This window comes from Meira miltonrushii (assembly GCF_003144205.1).
Source record: "Meira miltonrushii strain MCA 3882 unplaced genomic scaffold FA14scaffold_2, whole genome shotgun sequence".
Taxonomy (NCBI): domain Eukaryota; kingdom Fungi; phylum Basidiomycota; class Exobasidiomycetes; order Exobasidiales; family Brachybasidiaceae; genus Meira; species Meira miltonrushii.
Window position 1 is genome coordinate 1854695 of NW_020289944.1, and position 17774 is coordinate 1872468.

Below are 17774 nucleotides of genomic sequence, written 5' to 3' on the forward strand. Positions count from 1 at the left end.
TGAGAATAGAACATATGTATTGCACGGCAACTGAAATTGTGCCTGGAGCGGCAACGGACAGACATTTGTTCACAAAAAGCGCGACATACTTTCCTACTCATTTGACATTTGCACCTTTTTTTACCACACACTCTGTTTCATCACATGTACTTTTGAGATCCCATCATCATCACCTCATTTACGCCCGTTCACTCTCTTTTTATTACATCAACCAGGAGGCGCTCTCTCATTTTTACATCCCAAAAAGCGATTGATCTAGATTGATCATCCTTACTTCCATTCGTTCTGCTCTTGCTTCGTCTTTGCGATCGTTTCGATCTCTTTACCACTTTCTTTTTTTTTTATTTATTTATTCAGTACGCTCGCCTTTGCATCTTCGATCTTATTTCAGCATCACCACATTCAACGACAACAGCATATCTTCAACAATCAATTTCTTCCCTCTTTTACGGTTTCTTGGATAGGGTATCATTTTAATCGCATCGATCTTTCCTGCTTTGCTCCTTCACTTTGCTTTCTCGTCTGCAATCGTTCCATCTTCTCACACTGTCTCTGGAGAGTACAGCGGTTTTTATGATCAGCTCTTTCGTCAACATCTTCTCCGGTCATATTCTCTCAACAGTATCGCAACCATTCCTGTGATCGGATTAAACGATTCACCTCAACATGCCACCGTCAAATAATTACAAGAAACGCCAAAGTAGCATCATCTTTGCTAAAGGCACAAAAAGGTACGATGGCACAAACACAACAGAAGGAGCAAATCCAGCTAACCCAAGAGATTCACAAGCTTGGGCAGGTATGATGATGGGCGATATGGATTCGGATGATGATTCAGACTCAGATCGCAGTGAAGCTGATGTACGTAGCCGACAGCCTGCTCCTACCTCACATCCACCTTCCTCATCAGCCAACAACAATGGCGGAGGTGTCCGTGCTAGCTGGACCACAAGAGCTGCAGCCGTTGGAAGTAGACCGCCAGATACAGCTTCTCAAAACCCACCTTCTTTGAAACTTCTCGGTTTGAAAAGTGTTAAAGATGGTGGAATACCCTTGGGAAGTAACGGAAGCTCAAATGCTAATCAACCTCCTTTGAGTCCTGCTATCAGCATGCGACAAGAGATCGAAAGACGTCAATTGGAGGAACAACAGAGACAAGGTCAGCAATTGCGCGTTGAACAACAGCGAGAAGCTGCGATCAGAAACAGAACGCCAAGTCCTGCTTTTGACATGGTTGACGAAGAAAGACGTCAGATGCAACATCCTCAACAAGCACGACCCACACAACAAAACTCCAACAATCTACGCGTAACAAGTAACAGCGAGTATGGCGATGATGCAGGTAGACATGGCAGCATGATCGATTTCGGTGGAACGGACGGATTCGGTAGCATGGACAAGATGGGAAACCAAATGCAAAACGCACCAGGCAACCGTGGCGTTCAACTGCAAGATGAACCCGTTCGGTATAACCAGTCTTCGCCTGAACGTTCTCAACCTCAACCACAACCACGTCAACAAGCAAACCTTGGACCACCACAAGATCCTTTCGCCAATCAACCATCAAGCCCACGCACGGCATTAACTCAGGAATTAGGATTGGGCGCAAGATCTCCCTCACCGTATCACGGTGGAATGCCAAATGCACAATATCAGCAAGGTCAACAGCGTAATCTTGTCTCTCCATTCCAGGATCCCAGACCGAATCAGCAACCACCTCCACGGTCCGACAGTGCATCTTCTGGCATGAACCAAGGCAGAAATCCAATGGGTCCACCGCAACAATATCAACAGCAACGTCCAGGAAACGGTCCTAATGGCGAAATTCCTCTAAGACGTGGACCTCCGCCTCCGCTTTCACTTATGGCAGGCGGTCAAGGTGGTGGTGGTGGTGGTCAAATGAACAATCATATGACCGTTCCTTCTGGACCTTCTCGTGGAGGTCCACCATCACCACATCCTATCCCATTACCTTCACCTGTTCACATACCCGGCCAGCCCAACATGCAACGTAATGGCCCTGGCCCCGGTCCTGATCCTCGTAATGGTGGCCCAGGTGGTTATCAAGGTATGCAACCAGGACCACAACAAGGAGGACCAATGCCTCGTCAAGGCTTTTCAGATGCACAAGGAGGACCAAGAAACAATCCACCTGCACGTCGACCGAGCTTGTTCAGACGAAGCAAAGCATTCTTGACCGGAAGCAATGTAGGACCAAGTCAACAACAACAGCAACAACAACAAAGGAAGAGCTTGTTCCGTAAATCGATGGCATTGTTCACTGGAAGAGGCAATGAAAACGGCCCAATGCAGCAGCAACATCAAAATCTTGATAACGGTGAGGATGACAGCAATGCACCTGCACCACGGGTACAAGGGTTCTATGATGAAAAGCCAAAGGATCGCAAATCGCATTATATGGGCGGAGGTGGAATGGGCGATGAATGGGACTATTCTGGCAATGGAGCCAGGTTCTGGAAACGGTTCAGTATTGCACAGCATAAATTACAAGCAGGTGACTTTGCCGATAGTGAAGAAAAGCGAAACAAAGTTGCAAGAAGGAAAAAGATTACAATGTTCGCAACTTTGGTTGGTGGATTGTGTATCATCCTTGCCGTTGTTGCGGTTATTATTTGGCGTGAAAGTACGCCTACGAGCGATGTACCGGGAGCTATTGATCGTTCAAACGGTGGAGCAGATTTAAGTCAAACCGGATCAACTCAAAATGCGGCAGCTGCACGAACCCAAACAGCCGCTGCTGCAGCAGCTTCATCAGCAAGTACATCGACTGCCAGAAGTGCGGCAACGCAAGATGATGGCAGTAGTGGTTCTGGTTCCAATAGTGATGCAACGACCACGACTCCGAAGACAAAGAAGCATAAGGAAAGAAAGCACAGAAAGGACTCAGATGATAATACTCGTCGTTCGATTGAAGATGACGGCAACAGTATCGAGGATATTGGTGCACTTGTCAAACGACAAGTTGAAGAAAGTATCCCATCAACAGCAAGAATGCTTTCGGTTGAGAAGATTGCATCTTCTCATGCTACAAATTCGATGATTCGCCGTAGACGGCAACTTCTTGGAGCAAAACAAGAATAATCACTCATCCTGCTGAGCGTGGCTCCCTGCATTCCATCTTTCCATTATAGACAGGACCTTTTTGGTCCCCATCCCTTCCACCAACCGGTGCACAATACCTTTCACATTATCATTCGACTTTATTCTCAGCACACCATTCTACACTTTTGTCATTCATTTCATACCTAATTTTGCATATATTTAATCGTATATCGATTTTTCACTGAACAGCCGGGGGAGCATCATCTGCACTGTCATTCTAAGGGATAAATTGATTAGATCTTTGGTGATTTATACAGTAAAATACAAGAACGCTTTGAAGGGTTTGCTTCTCAAGCGTCTTCAATGCGAGTACGCTTGGATGGCTCGACATTTTCAGATGTCGAAGATGAACCTTCCGTTGCTTTCCTTTTTCCGTTTGGATCACTGGTACTGTCTTCGGTTGTAGGCGCCTTCTTCTTCTTCCTCACCATCGAGCTTAGATCATTGACCGTCACGTTGGGATCTGCCGCTTTTGATCCGAATGCACTTGAGCCTGCCAATCCGTTAGTACTAGCACCCAAGAAAGCTTCATTGATTGCTTGTTGCAATGCTGCTTTTGCATCAGCACCGGCAAGAGGGTTTTCGCCGGTCGAACTTCCACCAACAGCTCCAGTACCGGGAGGAGCGTTTGCAAATTCTTCCAATTTGAGTTCAAGTTCTTGAATCATTTCTTTTATATCTTTAATCTCTTTTTCGAGTAATTGCCAATCCATTGTTGTTATATCATCTTTCTCTAACGCTTTGACCGCATGTCCATTTTGATCAGCATTTCCTTTGCCTTTTCCTTTACCGCTCACTTGTGAGAGCGCACTTTCTTCCTCTGTTTTAGGAGCCAAAACACCCTCTGCCTCCAGTTTAGCAGCGGTTTCATCATGCTCTTTCTCCGCTTGCTCGCGGTTTGCCTCCTCCTCCTTTGCCGCTGTGTCGCCTTGACGTTGTCGTTGTAGAGTCTCTTGTCTTTTGTGCAGAGAATCAAGTCGCTTACGCAAAGCAATGCAAGCGGCTGTCACGTAACGTTCAGCAGAAGCTTGCATTGCTGGATCTGGATGGAATTCCAATGCCAGGCCTAAACGTAAATTTGCATCGGCCAATCGACGTGAATGAGGCAATAACAAAGGCTGCAATAACTCCAGTGCTGATTGATAGTCTGACGAGGCTTGTTGGAAGTTCTCTGTCTCCAACCCAACATCTGCAAGATCATTCAGTACTTCAGCCAACTGACTCTTGACTTTCAAGGTATCCCACTCTTCTCCTTCCAAAGTCGTCAAAGTGCCGTTGGATTCTGTCAACTTTTCATACTGAATGCGGGCCAATTCCAGAACAGCGAATGCATCACCCAAATCGTCGCCATCTTCCTCTCCCTCACCACCTTCGCCGCCCTCTTCTTCCTCATCAGATTCTTCAGCGTCTCCACCAAACGTGAAGCGAGAATCTTGAGGCTTGCTTGCTGAAGAGCTTGATCCTTCTACCTTCGATGATGATCCTGATGGTGCCTTTCCATTCTCAGCACGAGCAGCAGCAACGGTAGAAGCACCACCCGCACGCGATGGCAGAGGAGCGTCCTTTACACCTGCGCCACCTCCTCCAAGTGCTCCAGATGTTGCGATTGCATGCTCTAACAAAGCACGACCATATCGATGATGCAGTGGTGCAAGAATTGGATCATCTTCAGAGTATTTCTCGCGTCTGCCAAAAGGAAGAGAGGTAGGATCAGTTTCTGCAAATCATACAATGACAGCTTTTGTGCATACTCACATTGACTCAAGAGCTTGACCGAAACCATCAGCAGCCTCAGCCCATTCCTTTAATGCATAATGGCGTTTTGCAGTCTCGAGCAATTCTTCAAAAGGTACATCTTCCTCCTCTTCTACGTCTTGTAAGGCTGCTACTTTCTCTTCTTCTACTGCAGGAGCAACAGCAGCTTGTTCGTTTTCGATATTCGACATTGTGCTGTTCTATAGATGGTGGTCATCAAGGTATCGCTCTCTTCCTGGGACCAGGTTTGAGAAAGTGTTGTTCTGATTGATCTAATTAAGCGCGTACAAAAGTGCACGCGTTTCGCGTCTCTCTAGAAGTTGGACATAGGCAAGAAGAAGTCGATCGATCAGATACTGACAGGCTCAGAGTATGTAATCAACGCGGTTGAGGGTTCAAGTGAGTTTAAGAAGAAAATGAAAAAAAAAAGAAGTCGGATCTCTTCGTTTAAATGTTACTAAGCTATAGAGAGGACTGGCTTATTGCGCAATCTTCCTCCACAGCCTGGGTCATGTTTATGAAAGGGAATCATCATCTTTAACCTCATCAGCATCTAACAATCGCAAAAAACAGCCAAGCCATATGCATTGTGAAGATCGTATACGGTGAACAACAAATATGTTTGCCGGTTTAGGGACAGGCAAGTACGCCTCACAACAGGCAGCTAATGTTTTGCGGTTCCGATTAACGGGTCAATTGTACGATCGTCAAATCTCGGTAAGATGGCTTTCGAGTGGATCTATTCCAAAAACAAGATCTGCCTTACCCGCAAGTAACCCAGCAAAGGTGGGTCTATCACTCTCAAATGCAAAACAGACATCCTTCTTCACATCGGTCAGACCACGACCTATGCTATACTTCGATGGAACTCGTTTAGCCGATCTACGATGGGCACATAATGAACACAGTCCCAGCGAATCATCCAACAAAGCAGCAACAGCAATACCATCAAAGCAGACTGACGTCGCAGCAGGGAGCTCACAAGGATCATCGGGCATCTTGTCAAGATTAAGAGATACTCTCTTGAAAAAAGCATCTGAAAGCGCAAACAAAGGTTCAAAAGGAGCAGAGACGGTTACGCCTACATATCCAGATGTTAGGAGACTAATATCAATGGCATCCTCACAGCGAAAGACAATCATTATTGCTCTTGCCTTGTTGATCGTTAGTGCTTCAGTCTCTCTCGCCGTTCCGTTTGCGATCGGAAAGGTGATTGATTTCTTTACTGCTGCATTCGAGAATGGCACAGGTGACAAACCTACCCTGTTCGGCTTTGGATTCGGCTCGGTAGCTCTTCTATTGACTGTGATTTTTGCCATTGGAGCAGTAGCTAAAGCTGGAAGCAACATCCTTTTGGAATTAGCTGGTGTCCGTCTCATTCAACGCATGCGCACTATGGCATACGGAAATGCTTTGAAACAAGAAGTAGAATGGGCCGATCGTGGTGCTGGAGATGTAGTCAGTCGATTGAGCGTGGATACAAATATCGTCGGAGAAGCAATCACTTCCGATATTGGTGACGGATTACGTGCCGGTGTGACTGTGCTTTTCGCAGGATCTGCCATGTTTTTGATCTCTACTCAATTGACTTTACTCATGATGGCGGTCGTGCCACCTGCAGCTATTGGAGCAGTATTCTACGGTCGTTATCTACGTGATTTGACCAACCGAACGCAGGAGGCTGTTGGTGAAATGACTCGTACAGCAGAAGAACGTTTGAACGGACCAGCATTCCGCACCATTACTGCATTCAATACACAAGCGGAAGAATCAAAACGCTTTGAAGGCAAAGTGCAAAGCATTGTCGAACTACAGACTAAAGAGGCATATGCCAGTGGCTTCTTTTATGCTGGTACAGGTTTCGTTGGAAACTGTGCGATCTTGACATTGCTGACGTATGGAGGATCATTGGTTGCCAAAGGTGTTATCACCGTTGGTGATTTGACTTCTTTGTTGATGTACACCGCCTATTTGGGTGGTGGTTTGGCAAATCTCACCTCCTTCTTTGCATCCATCATGCGTGGTATTGGTGCAGGCGCTCGTGTATTTGGCTTGATGGATCGCGAACCTGAAGCGATCAAATTGGGTCAAGGTATCGATCCTCCTTCGCAACGTGATGTGATCAAATTTGAAAATGTCAAATTTGCCTATCCATCCCGACCTCAACAAAAGATCTTGAATGGCGTCGACCTCAGTCTCCGACCTGGGGAGAGTGTCGCTTTGGTTGGTGGAAGTGGTGTGGGGAAGAGTAGTGTACATGCGCTCATGTTACGCTTTTATGATGCTGACAAGGGTACAGTCTCGTTTGGAGATGTGGACATCAAATCTCTCAAACCAGAAAAGCTTCGTGAGATGATTGGTGTGGTGACGCAAGATCCTACTCTATTTGATGGAACATTGGCAGAAAACATTGCTTATGGCTACAAGGGAGCCACAAGAGAAGAGATTATCCAAGCAGCAAAGCAAGCAAACTGCTGGGAATTCATTTCTGAAATGAAGAATGGCTTGGACACCCGTATTGGTGCAAGACAATTGAGTGGTGGTCAACGTCAAAGAGTTGCCATCGCACGAGCACTCGTTCGCAAGCCTAGTATTTTGGTGAGTATATCTGATAGAAGAAGCTTTATGAGGGAGTTGTTGACATATTATATTTTTCTCTTTAGTTGCTGGATGAGGCTACGAGTGCACTTGATTCTGCTTCAGAATTCCTTGTCAATCAAGCTATCGAATCGATCATCCGCCAAGGAAAGATTACGGTTTGGATCGTTGCACATCGTTTGAGCACGATCAAATCAGCAGGAAAGATTCTTGTACTTGACAAAGGAAAGATTGTCGAATCTGGACCGTTTGAGGAGCTCGATCAACCCGGTAGTCGCTTCAGATCTTTGATGGCAGCTCAATTGGAAGCCAGTGCTCCGGGTGCGGTAGAAGAAGATGAACCATCAGAATCTGATGAGCCAGTGATCGATTCAGAACCACAATTGGAAGAAGGCTCTCACGAACAAGCAAATTCCAATGCTCGTCCTAATTCTGTACGTTCTTGATCCGTCTGAATCATCTGTTCGATGCTGACGAGAAAGTACTGTATTGCAACTCTTCCGACAGATTCCCAGCGGGATAAGGTCGTACAGCACTAAAGCCGGCTCCGTCAAGGACGATGATTCAGTGACTGAGCAATTCTATTCGGATGAAGAGTTATGCATTCCAGCTGAACCAACTTGGTCACTGAATGAACTATTCAAGGAAGAAGCGTCTTCAATTGAGCTAGATGACAAGCTTTTTGAGAAGCTGTGCAGATTAGCTGCGCTAGAAGTTCCATCATCAGCAGATGAGAAGGCTATGATGAAGAACGAGTTACGTGATTTGATCGGACTTGTGGATGCGGTGCGTGCTGTTGATACTTCTTCTGTTTCTGCAGAGGATGCAATGCACAGCACTATATGGCCACGGGACGAATCGCTAAGATTGCAAGGTGACTCTTCTCCCAAACAGGCAAAAGATCAAATGGTTGAGAACGATGGAACACAAACCATCGATCGCGATACTCTACTCAAGTTGGCCAAAAGAAGGTTGCGGAATGCTTATGTGGTCAATCGTGATTAATTTGGTTTTGTTCGGATGCATGTCTTTGTACTCTATTATTTCCCCCACTCTCTATCTATTTCTTCACCATCAACACAGATTGGACTGATGTATGCATACCAAGAACACCACTCTTTCAAGAACAGAAATGCATACAAATTTTTCATTAATACTGTCATTACTCAAAGTCCTTTGTTGAATTGCAATTGCTGAACGTGTTTGCCTTGCTCGTCTTTGATTTGATGGAATTGTGGCTCCAATTTGGAAGCGTCTATAGAGGAAGTTTGGGGGAAATATGCGATTGCTGGTGGTAAACATAAGAACAAGCTTGTTCCGATCAATGTCAAATCTGCTAATCGTGTAAGAGGGCCAGCCTTCGGTAAGACTCGTTTGCGTTGTAGGTATGCAATAGCTAGAGGAGGGAAGATCATAGTTGGAACTATAATTGAGGAAAGATGTAAGCAAAACAATTCTTCAGAACTGAAACGGTCAAGGCCACACTCACTGTTTGTCATGACACGACTTGCTGCAGTCATGGCAACTGCTCTTCTTCCAGCTGCTGGACTATCGCCCACTTTGATCTTTTCTCCCGTCTCTTCATTCGTGCGGAAGACAGTGACACCATCACGAATCTCTTTCCATCTCATCAAACTGACGTTGACACAACCAGCTGAAGCAACACTTGCAAAAGGCACTAATCTTGCCAATAATGTACCGGGAGTTACAATCCTCGTCAAACCAACTGCCAAAGCTACAGCCGCACCCGTTGCACCTGCGTAAGCCGTTCCAACTTCTTTCATATCCATCGGAACGGATTTATTTGCGTTACTATAGTTAACCGCAACGTTTAAACTTTGATTTACCCATTGCCAAAATATTGTTGCCGGTAGTCCGTTTGAAGGGCTTAACATTCCACCCACTACAAGCAAATTCGTTGGTACAAATGCACTCATTCTGAACGGTAGAGGGATCACTTCACCTGTATCAGGATGAACGCTTGATTCGACCAATTGTTTGGATTTCCAATATCGTTCCGCTTCTTTACGGGTGACCAAAAAGCTCTTTTGTTTATCGTGTGAAAAGTTCGCTTCAACTTCTTTAACATGCTTTTGTGCTTCTTGCAATGATGTTGTACTGTAGAATAATGTCAGAGGTGATGTTGTACTGTAAAAATGCGATAATCGTCCTGAATATGTACTTAGGTCAAATCTTGGTTTAGCAATATCCACTTTTTCGTTTGATTCATTTACCGATTTTAGCGGGAACGCTCTGAGCGATTTCTCGTCCATAACTCCAACATTCTTGAGCCCATAGTCATGCTTTGCCTCGATTGATGCACCCATGCTGACTTTAAGGACTGATTCTATGATGATGGCAATGAATGTATGCATTCATCTTCTCGATAAAGTTGCAGCGCGTATGTATGCAGCTTATCTGACTTTTTTATTTTTTCTTCTTCTTCTTCCTACTCAGCCTGCGTTTTAAATCGGAGTGGGGTTCTAAAAGTGGAGCAAACGTGTGATGATGATTACGTCTTCATAGATTGATATTATACATTGAATGTTGATGTTTGTGATAAATTGTGTGATGTACAGTGTGTATATATGTCTAAGCTGCCGGACCACTTGCCCATAATAATGTATACATTCGACACATTGACTTGTATGCTAATGGATCACCAGTTCGAAATACCGTAGCTGGAAAGCGAAAGAGGGAAAGTGAGTATATGCTCTACCAACATAAGAACTATATCTTGCATACGTACCTGCATCAACATTGAGAGGACTGTCTGGCTCAGGTGCATCTAACAATGCGATAACAGCGGTCAAAGCGGAGGATAAATTCCAAGCGGGTGACCATTGCGAGCTGAGAACGTCTAAGCAAATTTCTCCAGTCTGTGTAAAACAAAGAAACTCTGTCAGCTGTCTTTCATTGCATCCGATTGCCGAATATCACACTCTCTCACCTTCCAAGAAACGTTTGGGTGCCAAAGTCGTGTGACAAATCGCATCGAGGGTGGCTTAGTCGGATATGATGCTGGTACTGTGATGACGAGGTCGAATATTCCGCCTGCAGCAAGAATTAGAGAGAAGTGTATCAGTATCTGATTGCCAGTCCCTGATGAGAATTGAGCTACACAACTCACCTTCATATGATCCTCCTGGTGGTCCACGTATGGTTGCTTGCCATTCTAGCAACTGCGTTCCTTCTGTATCTTTTGGTGCCAAGTACAGTATATTTTCATCTCTACTAGCAGCGGCAGAAGTTGCCTTTGCATTACCCGACCCTGAACCGGAAGAGGCAGATTGTTGATCTTGAATCTTTTGTTCTGTTTGATACTCCTTCATCAATCTTCTCAAAGTAGTAGCCGAAGCTTCTCCTTCAGGTTTCGTGGAGCGAGTTGCCATCCTTGGCAATGTGGTTGAGTGTGTTGTCGTGGGATATTCTCTTGAGATCCACTCGATATGATGGAAGGTAAAAGTAAGAAAGGAGTTCCAATCTATCTCGCTTTGGACCCCATTCCGGCTTCCAAATAATGAACAGCCGAACGCATTTACGCAATTTATACTTCAGGCACGCGTGAATGAGACCTTTCTTGCTCAAGCAGGCGCGGGAGGTAAGAAGTTGCGTCTCAACTAGCATTGGCGTGGATTTGCGCAAGTGCAAGTGGAGAAGTCATCCTGGTACACCATTCTCGGATGCGCTGTTATCCGACAATCCCATGTCTCAATGATGAGACACAATACTAAAAGTAGTTGATAACGACAGACATCTCAGCTTTGCTTTTATCTATAACATTGATTGGGAAGAAAAACTTCCGCTTGAAAGAAATACAATTGTGTGAGTTGGCACGCGCAAAAAGAGAAGAGGGAAGAAGAGAGAAAGAGAAAAAGTCACAGACAAATGCAAGAGGAAAAGGTATCTGCTTGTACATCATCTGTTATTTTTGATTGGGTTTTTTGTTTGAAATGGTAATTGATACTGAGCTCAGCACTGTCTGGCACCCATATTGTCTATACGTGCGTACCAAATTGATGGAAGGGAAAGAACGAAGCACCAGACAGAGCTAAGCACAGCATCACATCACAAGACGTTGAATGATGAGAGCCTATATTATCCTACTCGTAATATTATACACTTCGCCTTCCATCCTTTTGCGACTGTCTGTTTTGTTTTAATCTGATGCATCCGAATAGATTTGTCTTAGAGCCTTTTCTGCTTCTTTGTACTCCACTTTGACATCTCTCAACGTTGTCCTAATCTTTTCCAATGCTTCTGCTTCGCTTAATTCAGTGATTCCATCCTTGTCTGCCTTTTTTCCATAATGTTGCATATATTCACAGCTATCCCTCACTTTGATCACACCAACGGCTGCTGAACTTCCTTTTAAAAAGTGACCTAAAGTGGAAAGTTCAGGTAAATCTTTCTTTTCCAAAGCATCATCCATTTTTTGAAAAGTAGTTTCTGCTTGATCGAAATAATTCCAAACGATTTCTTTGCTAAATTCGCGATCTTCTTCATCGTCCATTTCTAATAATTGACCAAAGATTTCCATATCGATGATCGAAGGTGAAATTGTGTTTGGATCAGTTGATCCTTTGGCAGATCCAATGCTTGCGGAATCTTCCACTTCATCCTTTTTCACTTCTGTTTTTGCTGTTACGGATGGAGCAGCCACATCATCGACAGATCCTTTTAGTGATTCTGCCATGATGTGTTATGGGGTAGTTTAGGCGACAATTTGGTTGGTATAATGTAGATGAAAGCGGTTGATTTCCAGTTGACAACAGCCGGCCCGTTTGGATCAGCACCTTTGATCAGTTGATGTTGATAGAGAGATGATGGTATGAAAAGAAGGTAATGGTTGTGAAGTGATTACACGTGTTTTTTCGTCACTGGTCCTCCTTCTTCTTCTTCATTACTCGTCATCTATTTACGCACAGAATGAAAAAGCGTGTGCGTGTGGTGCGGTGCGTGCGTGTATGCGTGCAACCACCAGCGCGTTTCTTCTTTTCCTGTGCTATTCGAGTGACGTACTTTCTTACGGATTTCCTACGTATTTTGCGCCGGTAGATGATCAAGTATCGTCATCTTTTCCTATTTGTGATAGGCATTGTAGCACACAAATGCACCCCATTGCTTTTTTGTTCGGCTAGATTAGACCATTCTTTTTACCAGCCACAGAAGAAGTGTAGGATCATTGTATTGAAATCAATTAGCGTCATGCTAAAAAGGGGATCTTTTCAGTTTAGGATCAAGGTGTTAGAACAGTGTTGAAGATTATTTTAACGCGTGGAGGTCTTTTTGAAGGTTAACATCTTCTGTCTTTTTATTTCTAGGTGGCGTTTATTGTATGACGTATTGATCTGAAAATAGAGTATTTTTAAAGCTTTTATTGAGCTCTATTATAATGCTAAAATATCCTGTTACCCTACAATGAATACTTTAACCTCTTTTCGATTCCCGGTTATCCTGGCCATATGCGAGGAACAATAGCGTACACACAAGATAATGAGGACAACTCTTGAAGACAACAACATAGACTAGTCGTTGCATGAATCAAATCATTGTTCGCTTAAAAGGCCGAGTTTATATATGCGACTATGTTGATCGCATCGCATTGCAATCAATGATTTATAGTCTCATTCTTACTAGGCCCCACTCATATGTTTGTATTGATCCCATTGTGATCATTGATTGTTCTGGCCTCATATCACTAATTTCCCGATCTATTGCGTGCCGGCGCCCTCGATAATCATTCTTGCCGCGTACGTATATTATAGAGATAATGTATATTCATAAATGTCATGTCATCATCATGATGTCGGCCGTCTAATAATCAGTCCTCCCTTCACAAGCTGAGGAGCACCTCACTTCTCTGTGATTGTATCGCTATGTTTTATCTTCCATCATAAATTGATGCTTTCTTAGTCAGAAAGCTGGCATGACTGTAATCCAATCATGCTCAGTAGTGCTTCCCAGTATGTCGAAAAACATTGTCCGGATATACCGGCATACCGTAAGAGACATAGCAATAAACACAGCCCGTCCGAGATCAGATCAGGAAAAAAGAAAATCCGGAGAAAATGACGGAGCCGCTTTAAAAGCTCATCTTTGCACCTGCATGGAAAGCTTCTAAGAATACATGACAAACATCCATACTCATTTCAATTCACACTCCGACCCGGCGTTTGACGAGTGAGATCGAGCGGAGAGGAACCAATAATATAGACAGTTGCTCATTTTTTTGATGGAAAAACCTTGCTTGCCCTATCGTACGAGAATTTTGCACGTTTCTAACGAATGTCATGTCAATCGAATTCTTCGCTTTTCCCTCTTTCCTTCATCCAGGCCACCACATTCGGCAATGCTTCTACAAAACATGGTCAACCTCCGATACGATCATTACTGCTGGATTATTCTCTCTTTGATCCTCAGCCTACTTCTAGCTTCTGTTGAAGGAAACCAACATCCTCAGACTGGGCACGCTGTCGTTGAAAGCAAAAAGAAGTGTGCCTCGTTGGCGGAAACGTTTAAATTGCCAAACACGAAAATCCTTTTGGCTGAATATGTTGAAAACGGAACGACGATTAATTTGCAAAATTTAGATCCAACTTGCGGCTCACCAAATATCACGGTAAATTCAAACATTTGTAGAGTTAGTTGGAATACAACAACGGGTTACAAGTCCGGATTCAGGTTTGAAGCTTTTTTGCCTATCGATTGGTCAGGTCGTTTTGTCACTTTGGGCAACGGTGGTACTGGCGGATGCATCTTATACGGTGACTTGGATTCTACAGCCAAACAAGGATTTGCTGCCGTTGATACCAATAATGGTCATGATGGCGATCATGCATTACCTTTCTTCCATAACAAAGGCGTACAACAAGATTATGCTTATCGCGCCGTGAGAATGAGCGCAAGACAGGGGAAGCATCTAGTGAGGGCATTTTATGGCAAAAGTGCACGGAAGAGTTACTATGTCGGTTGCTCAACCGGTGGCAGACAAGGCTTCAAAGAAGCACAAGACGCACAAATCCATTTCGATGGAATATTGGCCGGTTCGCCTGCAATTGATTTTAACCATCTGAATTCTTGGGGTGCAAGCTTTCTTCCAATTACGGGGAGCAATACTTCTGCTGGCTTTATCACATTTGATCAATGGACGGGAATAATTCATGATGACGTTCTACGCAAATGTGATGGTTTGGATGGCTACAAAGATGGCATAATCGAAGATACGCTCAAATGCCATTACACAGCAGATGATTTGTTATGCCCTTCCGGTAGTGCAAATCGGACTGACTGTTTAACCGAAGATCAGGTAAAGATTGTCAACCGAGTTTATTCCCCGATGAGATCAATAAAAGGCGAATACCTTTACCCACGCATTCAGCCTGGAGCAGAAGGCTTTGAAGCTGTGATTGTTTATTTGACCGGAACAATATTCGGTTATTCGGATTGGCAAAAGTACGTAGTCTTTAAAGATCCAAACTGGAACGCAAGCGCATTTGATCCCGCAAACTATACGAAAGCTCAAGAATTGAACCCTTTTGGCATACAAACATTTAATGGAGATCTTTCCGCATTTAGAAAAAATGGTGGAAAAATCTTACATTACCATGGAAACGAAGATGGCATTATTTCAGCCGAAATTTCTCCGCGGTATTATGATCTAGTCAGCAAGACCATGAAGCTTGCGCCGCACTCTATCGATCAATTCTACAGATTCTTCCGAGTGAGCGGAATGGGACATTGCGGTAACGGTCAAGGTGCCCATTTTATCGGCAATTCACAGGCGAATCTCGGACCGACCAATGAACCAGAAGATAGCGTTCTATGGGCTTTAGTAAGATGGGTCGAGAAGGGTATCGCTCCTGATTACATCACCGGAACTGCATATGTCAACGGTTCACGGGATACTGGAATTGTGGACTATCAACGTAAACATTGTCGATATCCATTCTCAAACGTATATCAAGGTAAGGGTGACCCTAAGGACCCTAATTCGTGGAAGTGTATTTATCCCCAAGGCTACGGTTACGGTCATGGTCATCCGACAAAGAGCTTGTTGTCATGAATTTCGTTTTTACCCACGTTTTCTCTATTTGTTTCCGTTCTGCTTCGGTACTGCATGCAGTAGCATCGTATTTCTTCTCACACTCTTTTGTGATCGAAACGTCTTATTCTCACGCTTATAATGTCATTGTTCACGGTTGTAATGTCGATACTCACGCTCTTAATGTCAATACTCACGATTTTTAATGTTCATTGCACAACTTAATTACGGCTGTCGGCATGATATTGAATCATAAATTGACACGTAATAAGCATAAGAGTGAGTAGCACCAAGAATTTGAACCGATTGAAGCTTTTCGAAAAGTAAAATTGTGTCTGATGCGTACACAGACCTCAAGTTTGAGGGACAAACCATGTGTAGATCAGCACGATTCATATACTGGGTATGTACTTGGAATATAAGCTTGCTTACAACGATGGAACTTTGTCATCCTTGACGTCACTTTGTGATCTTCCACGTTCAGGGAGATGATGACCAATTGGAAGCTCTTCATCATCATCTTCGAGTCCGGCCGGTTTGAAGTGAGCCAGATCAGCTCCTCTCTTTTCAGGTCCGAACAAAGAAAAGACGATTTGAAGGAAATATACTATACCCATAATCGTTCCAATTACTGGCTCATAAGCTTCCACTCGTTTACCATTTTGCATAATGAACTTATCTTCTGCAATATCGTTAACGATCATTGCTGCAGGTGCAGAAACCGAAGCTCCAAATTGATAGGCAATTCCAGGCATCACTGCACGGAAAGCGATTGGAGAAAGTTCGTTGAGATGGGCTGCAAGGATTGCACCATATGTTTCGAAGAAGAATTGATAAAAGAATCCGCCCGCTGCAAGACCTGAAAAAGACGTTGGCACAATAGATGCTGGCAATGTGATAGCAGCCATCAAGGCAGAAAAAGCTGCCATTCTTCTACGTCCTATATATTCTCCGAGCCAGCCCATTGTCCATACTCCAATAATACAGCCTGCCTTTGTAATCATTGTGATCTTGCTAGCCCTGCTGTTGGTCATTCCTTTGCTGACGATGAGAAAGGTGACGTAGTTGTCAGCGTATGTATGTACTGCCCATTGAAAGAGCGTTACAAAAATACAGCAATAGACAAATGTTTGCCAATGCAGTAATAGCATTTTTCTGAATTCTTTGCAAAACTTGATCAGCCTCTGTTTATATGTTTGACCGTGAAGGGAATTTTTCTTACGTTTCGCCGCATCTCTGAATTGTTTTGATTCTGGGATCAGAATTCGAACGACAGCTGCTCCAAAAGTCAGACCTATGGTAATCCAGAACATCTTTTTCCAGCTGTCTGGCTTTGGACCTACACCCAAATTGATTGCAGCAGATGTCAAGCCCGATGCTGCGGCTCCTGATTGAAAGATTCCTCCAAGCAAACCTCGACTCTCTGGTGGAGCGTTTTCCATCAAATTTGAAGCAGCAAGACCATACACACCACCCATCGCCAGACCAAAAATCAGCCTTACATTTAAAAATTGATCAATCGTATGACAGTAAATTGACGCAATTTGAAGTCCTGCAAGCATGAAAAGATTCAGAACTAAAGGCCATTTCCTTCCAAAGTAGTCTCCGAGTAGGCCAAAAAGTCCTGCACCAACAATTCTCATCGACATGGAGTAGGTGAGGGAGTCGCTAACGTGCGTCTTTGAGGTCCCAAAGTAAGTGGAAATCTTTTTGATGGCTGCCGCAAGAACGTAAAACTGCGAAAAGGAAGGCGAAATCAGCAAAGTGCTCCTCTGTCAATACTTTTAGGTACTCACATCCAAAAGATCCACATAAACTGCCAGGAAACCAATAAAAAGTGCTAGCCAATGATGAGGTTCGAGGCGAGAAAGCAACTTGATCGGATTGGCGGGCTTGCGGACGCCGTAACGAATGCGACCTTCTTCTTTACCCTCTTCCACCGGGTCATCCTTGAATTTGAAGAGTAAAAAGAAGTTCTCGCATGCTCTGCGAAGTAAGTTCTGAAAGAAAGCAACGATGATGACAATCATTTTAGTAAATGATGGGGGGAGAGGGTGATAATGACATGACAAAGAGAAACGTAATTTATACAATCTGTACATCATACTGTTGCAAAACGGCATCGTACTATGCGCGAGTAAATATTGACAGCTCAGCAGCCGATCGCATTCAGCCCCTCTTTCCATTCTTTTTGTAACGGCTTTCAATTCGGCTCCGCATTCTTTTCTAATTTAATTTCACCTGGATATCACGG

The 17774-nt window shown here is 44.0% G+C and overlaps 8 protein-coding genes across 8 annotated transcripts; 3 read left to right on the forward strand and 5 right to left on the reverse strand.

The window, feature by feature from the left end:
- The first annotated feature begins 460 nt into the window (after positions 1-460).
- On the forward strand, positions 461-3319 carry FA14DRAFT_39710 (uncharacterized protein). Its single transcript, XM_025502292.1, has one exon. The coding sequence runs from the start codon at positions 667-669 to the stop codon at positions 3100-3102; it is 2436 nt and encodes an 811-aa protein (XP_025355598.1). The 5' UTR covers positions 461-666; the 3' UTR covers positions 3103-3319.
- Positions 3320-3330: 11 nt separating this feature from the next.
- On the reverse strand, positions 3331-5265 carry FA14DRAFT_189282 (uncharacterized protein). Its single transcript, XM_025501714.1, has 2 exons — positions 4879-5265; positions 3331-4809 (listed from the first exon to the last, which is right to left on the reverse strand). Exons 1-2 carry the CDS (start codon positions 5067-5069, stop codon positions 3414-3416), a joined length of 1587 nt encoding a protein of 528 aa, XP_025355599.1. The 5' UTR covers positions 5070-5265; the 3' UTR covers positions 3331-3413.
- A 462-nt stretch (positions 5266-5727) lies between these two features.
- FA14DRAFT_121340 (putative ATP-binding cassette transporter) lies at positions 5728-7922 on the forward strand (the record flags this gene model as incomplete). The annotated part of the gene is made up of 2 exons (XM_025496460.1): positions 5728-7476; positions 7542-7922. The coding sequence occupies 2 exons, from the start codon at positions 5728-5730 to the stop codon at positions 7920-7922; spliced, it is 2130 nt and encodes a 709-aa protein (XP_025355600.1).
- Positions 7923-8262: 340 nt separating this feature from the next.
- On the reverse strand, positions 8263-9884 carry FA14DRAFT_160510 (Tricarboxylate/iron carrier). The gene is made up of 2 exons (XM_025498712.1): positions 8966-9884; positions 8263-8899 (listed from the first exon to the last, which is right to left on the reverse strand). The coding sequence occupies exons 1-2, from the start codon at positions 9801-9803 to the stop codon at positions 8643-8645; spliced, it is 1095 nt and encodes a 364-aa protein (XP_025355601.1). The 5' UTR covers positions 9804-9884; the 3' UTR covers positions 8263-8642.
- An 84-nt stretch (positions 9885-9968) lies between these two features.
- Positions 9969-11002, reverse strand: FA14DRAFT_145058 (ubiquitin-conjugating enzyme). The gene is made up of 4 exons (XM_025497266.1): positions 10607-11002; positions 10427-10530; positions 10226-10355; positions 9969-10157 (listed from the first exon to the last, which is right to left on the reverse strand). Exons 1-4 carry the CDS (start codon positions 10866-10868, stop codon positions 10069-10071), a joined length of 585 nt encoding a protein of 194 aa, XP_025355602.1. The 5' UTR covers positions 10869-11002; the 3' UTR covers positions 9969-10068.
- A 633-nt stretch (positions 11003-11635) lies between these two features.
- Positions 11636-12037, reverse strand: FA14DRAFT_113277 (histidine-phosphotransfer domain, HPT domain-containing protein; the record flags this gene model as incomplete). Its single annotated transcript, XM_025496006.1, has 1 exon — positions 11636-12037. A coding segment is annotated over one exon (402 nt), but the record flags the coding sequence as incomplete, so codon positions are not given.
- A 1806-nt stretch (positions 12038-13843) lies between these two features.
- FA14DRAFT_120762 (tannase and feruloyl esterase) lies at positions 13844-15541 on the forward strand (the record flags this gene model as incomplete). The annotated part of the gene is made up of 1 exon (XM_025496426.1): positions 13844-15541. The coding sequence occupies one exon, from the start codon at positions 13844-13846 to the stop codon at positions 15539-15541; it is 1698 nt and encodes a 565-aa protein (XP_025355604.1).
- A 405-nt stretch (positions 15542-15946) lies between these two features.
- On the reverse strand, positions 15947-17550 carry FA14DRAFT_145067 (MFS general substrate transporter; the record flags this gene model as incomplete). Its single annotated transcript, XM_025497267.1, has 2 exons — positions 15947-17256; positions 17317-17550. 2 exons carry the CDS (start codon positions 17548-17550, stop codon positions 15949-15951), a joined length of 1542 nt encoding a protein of 513 aa, XP_025355605.1.
- Between the last annotated feature and the right edge of the window lie 224 nt (positions 17551-17774).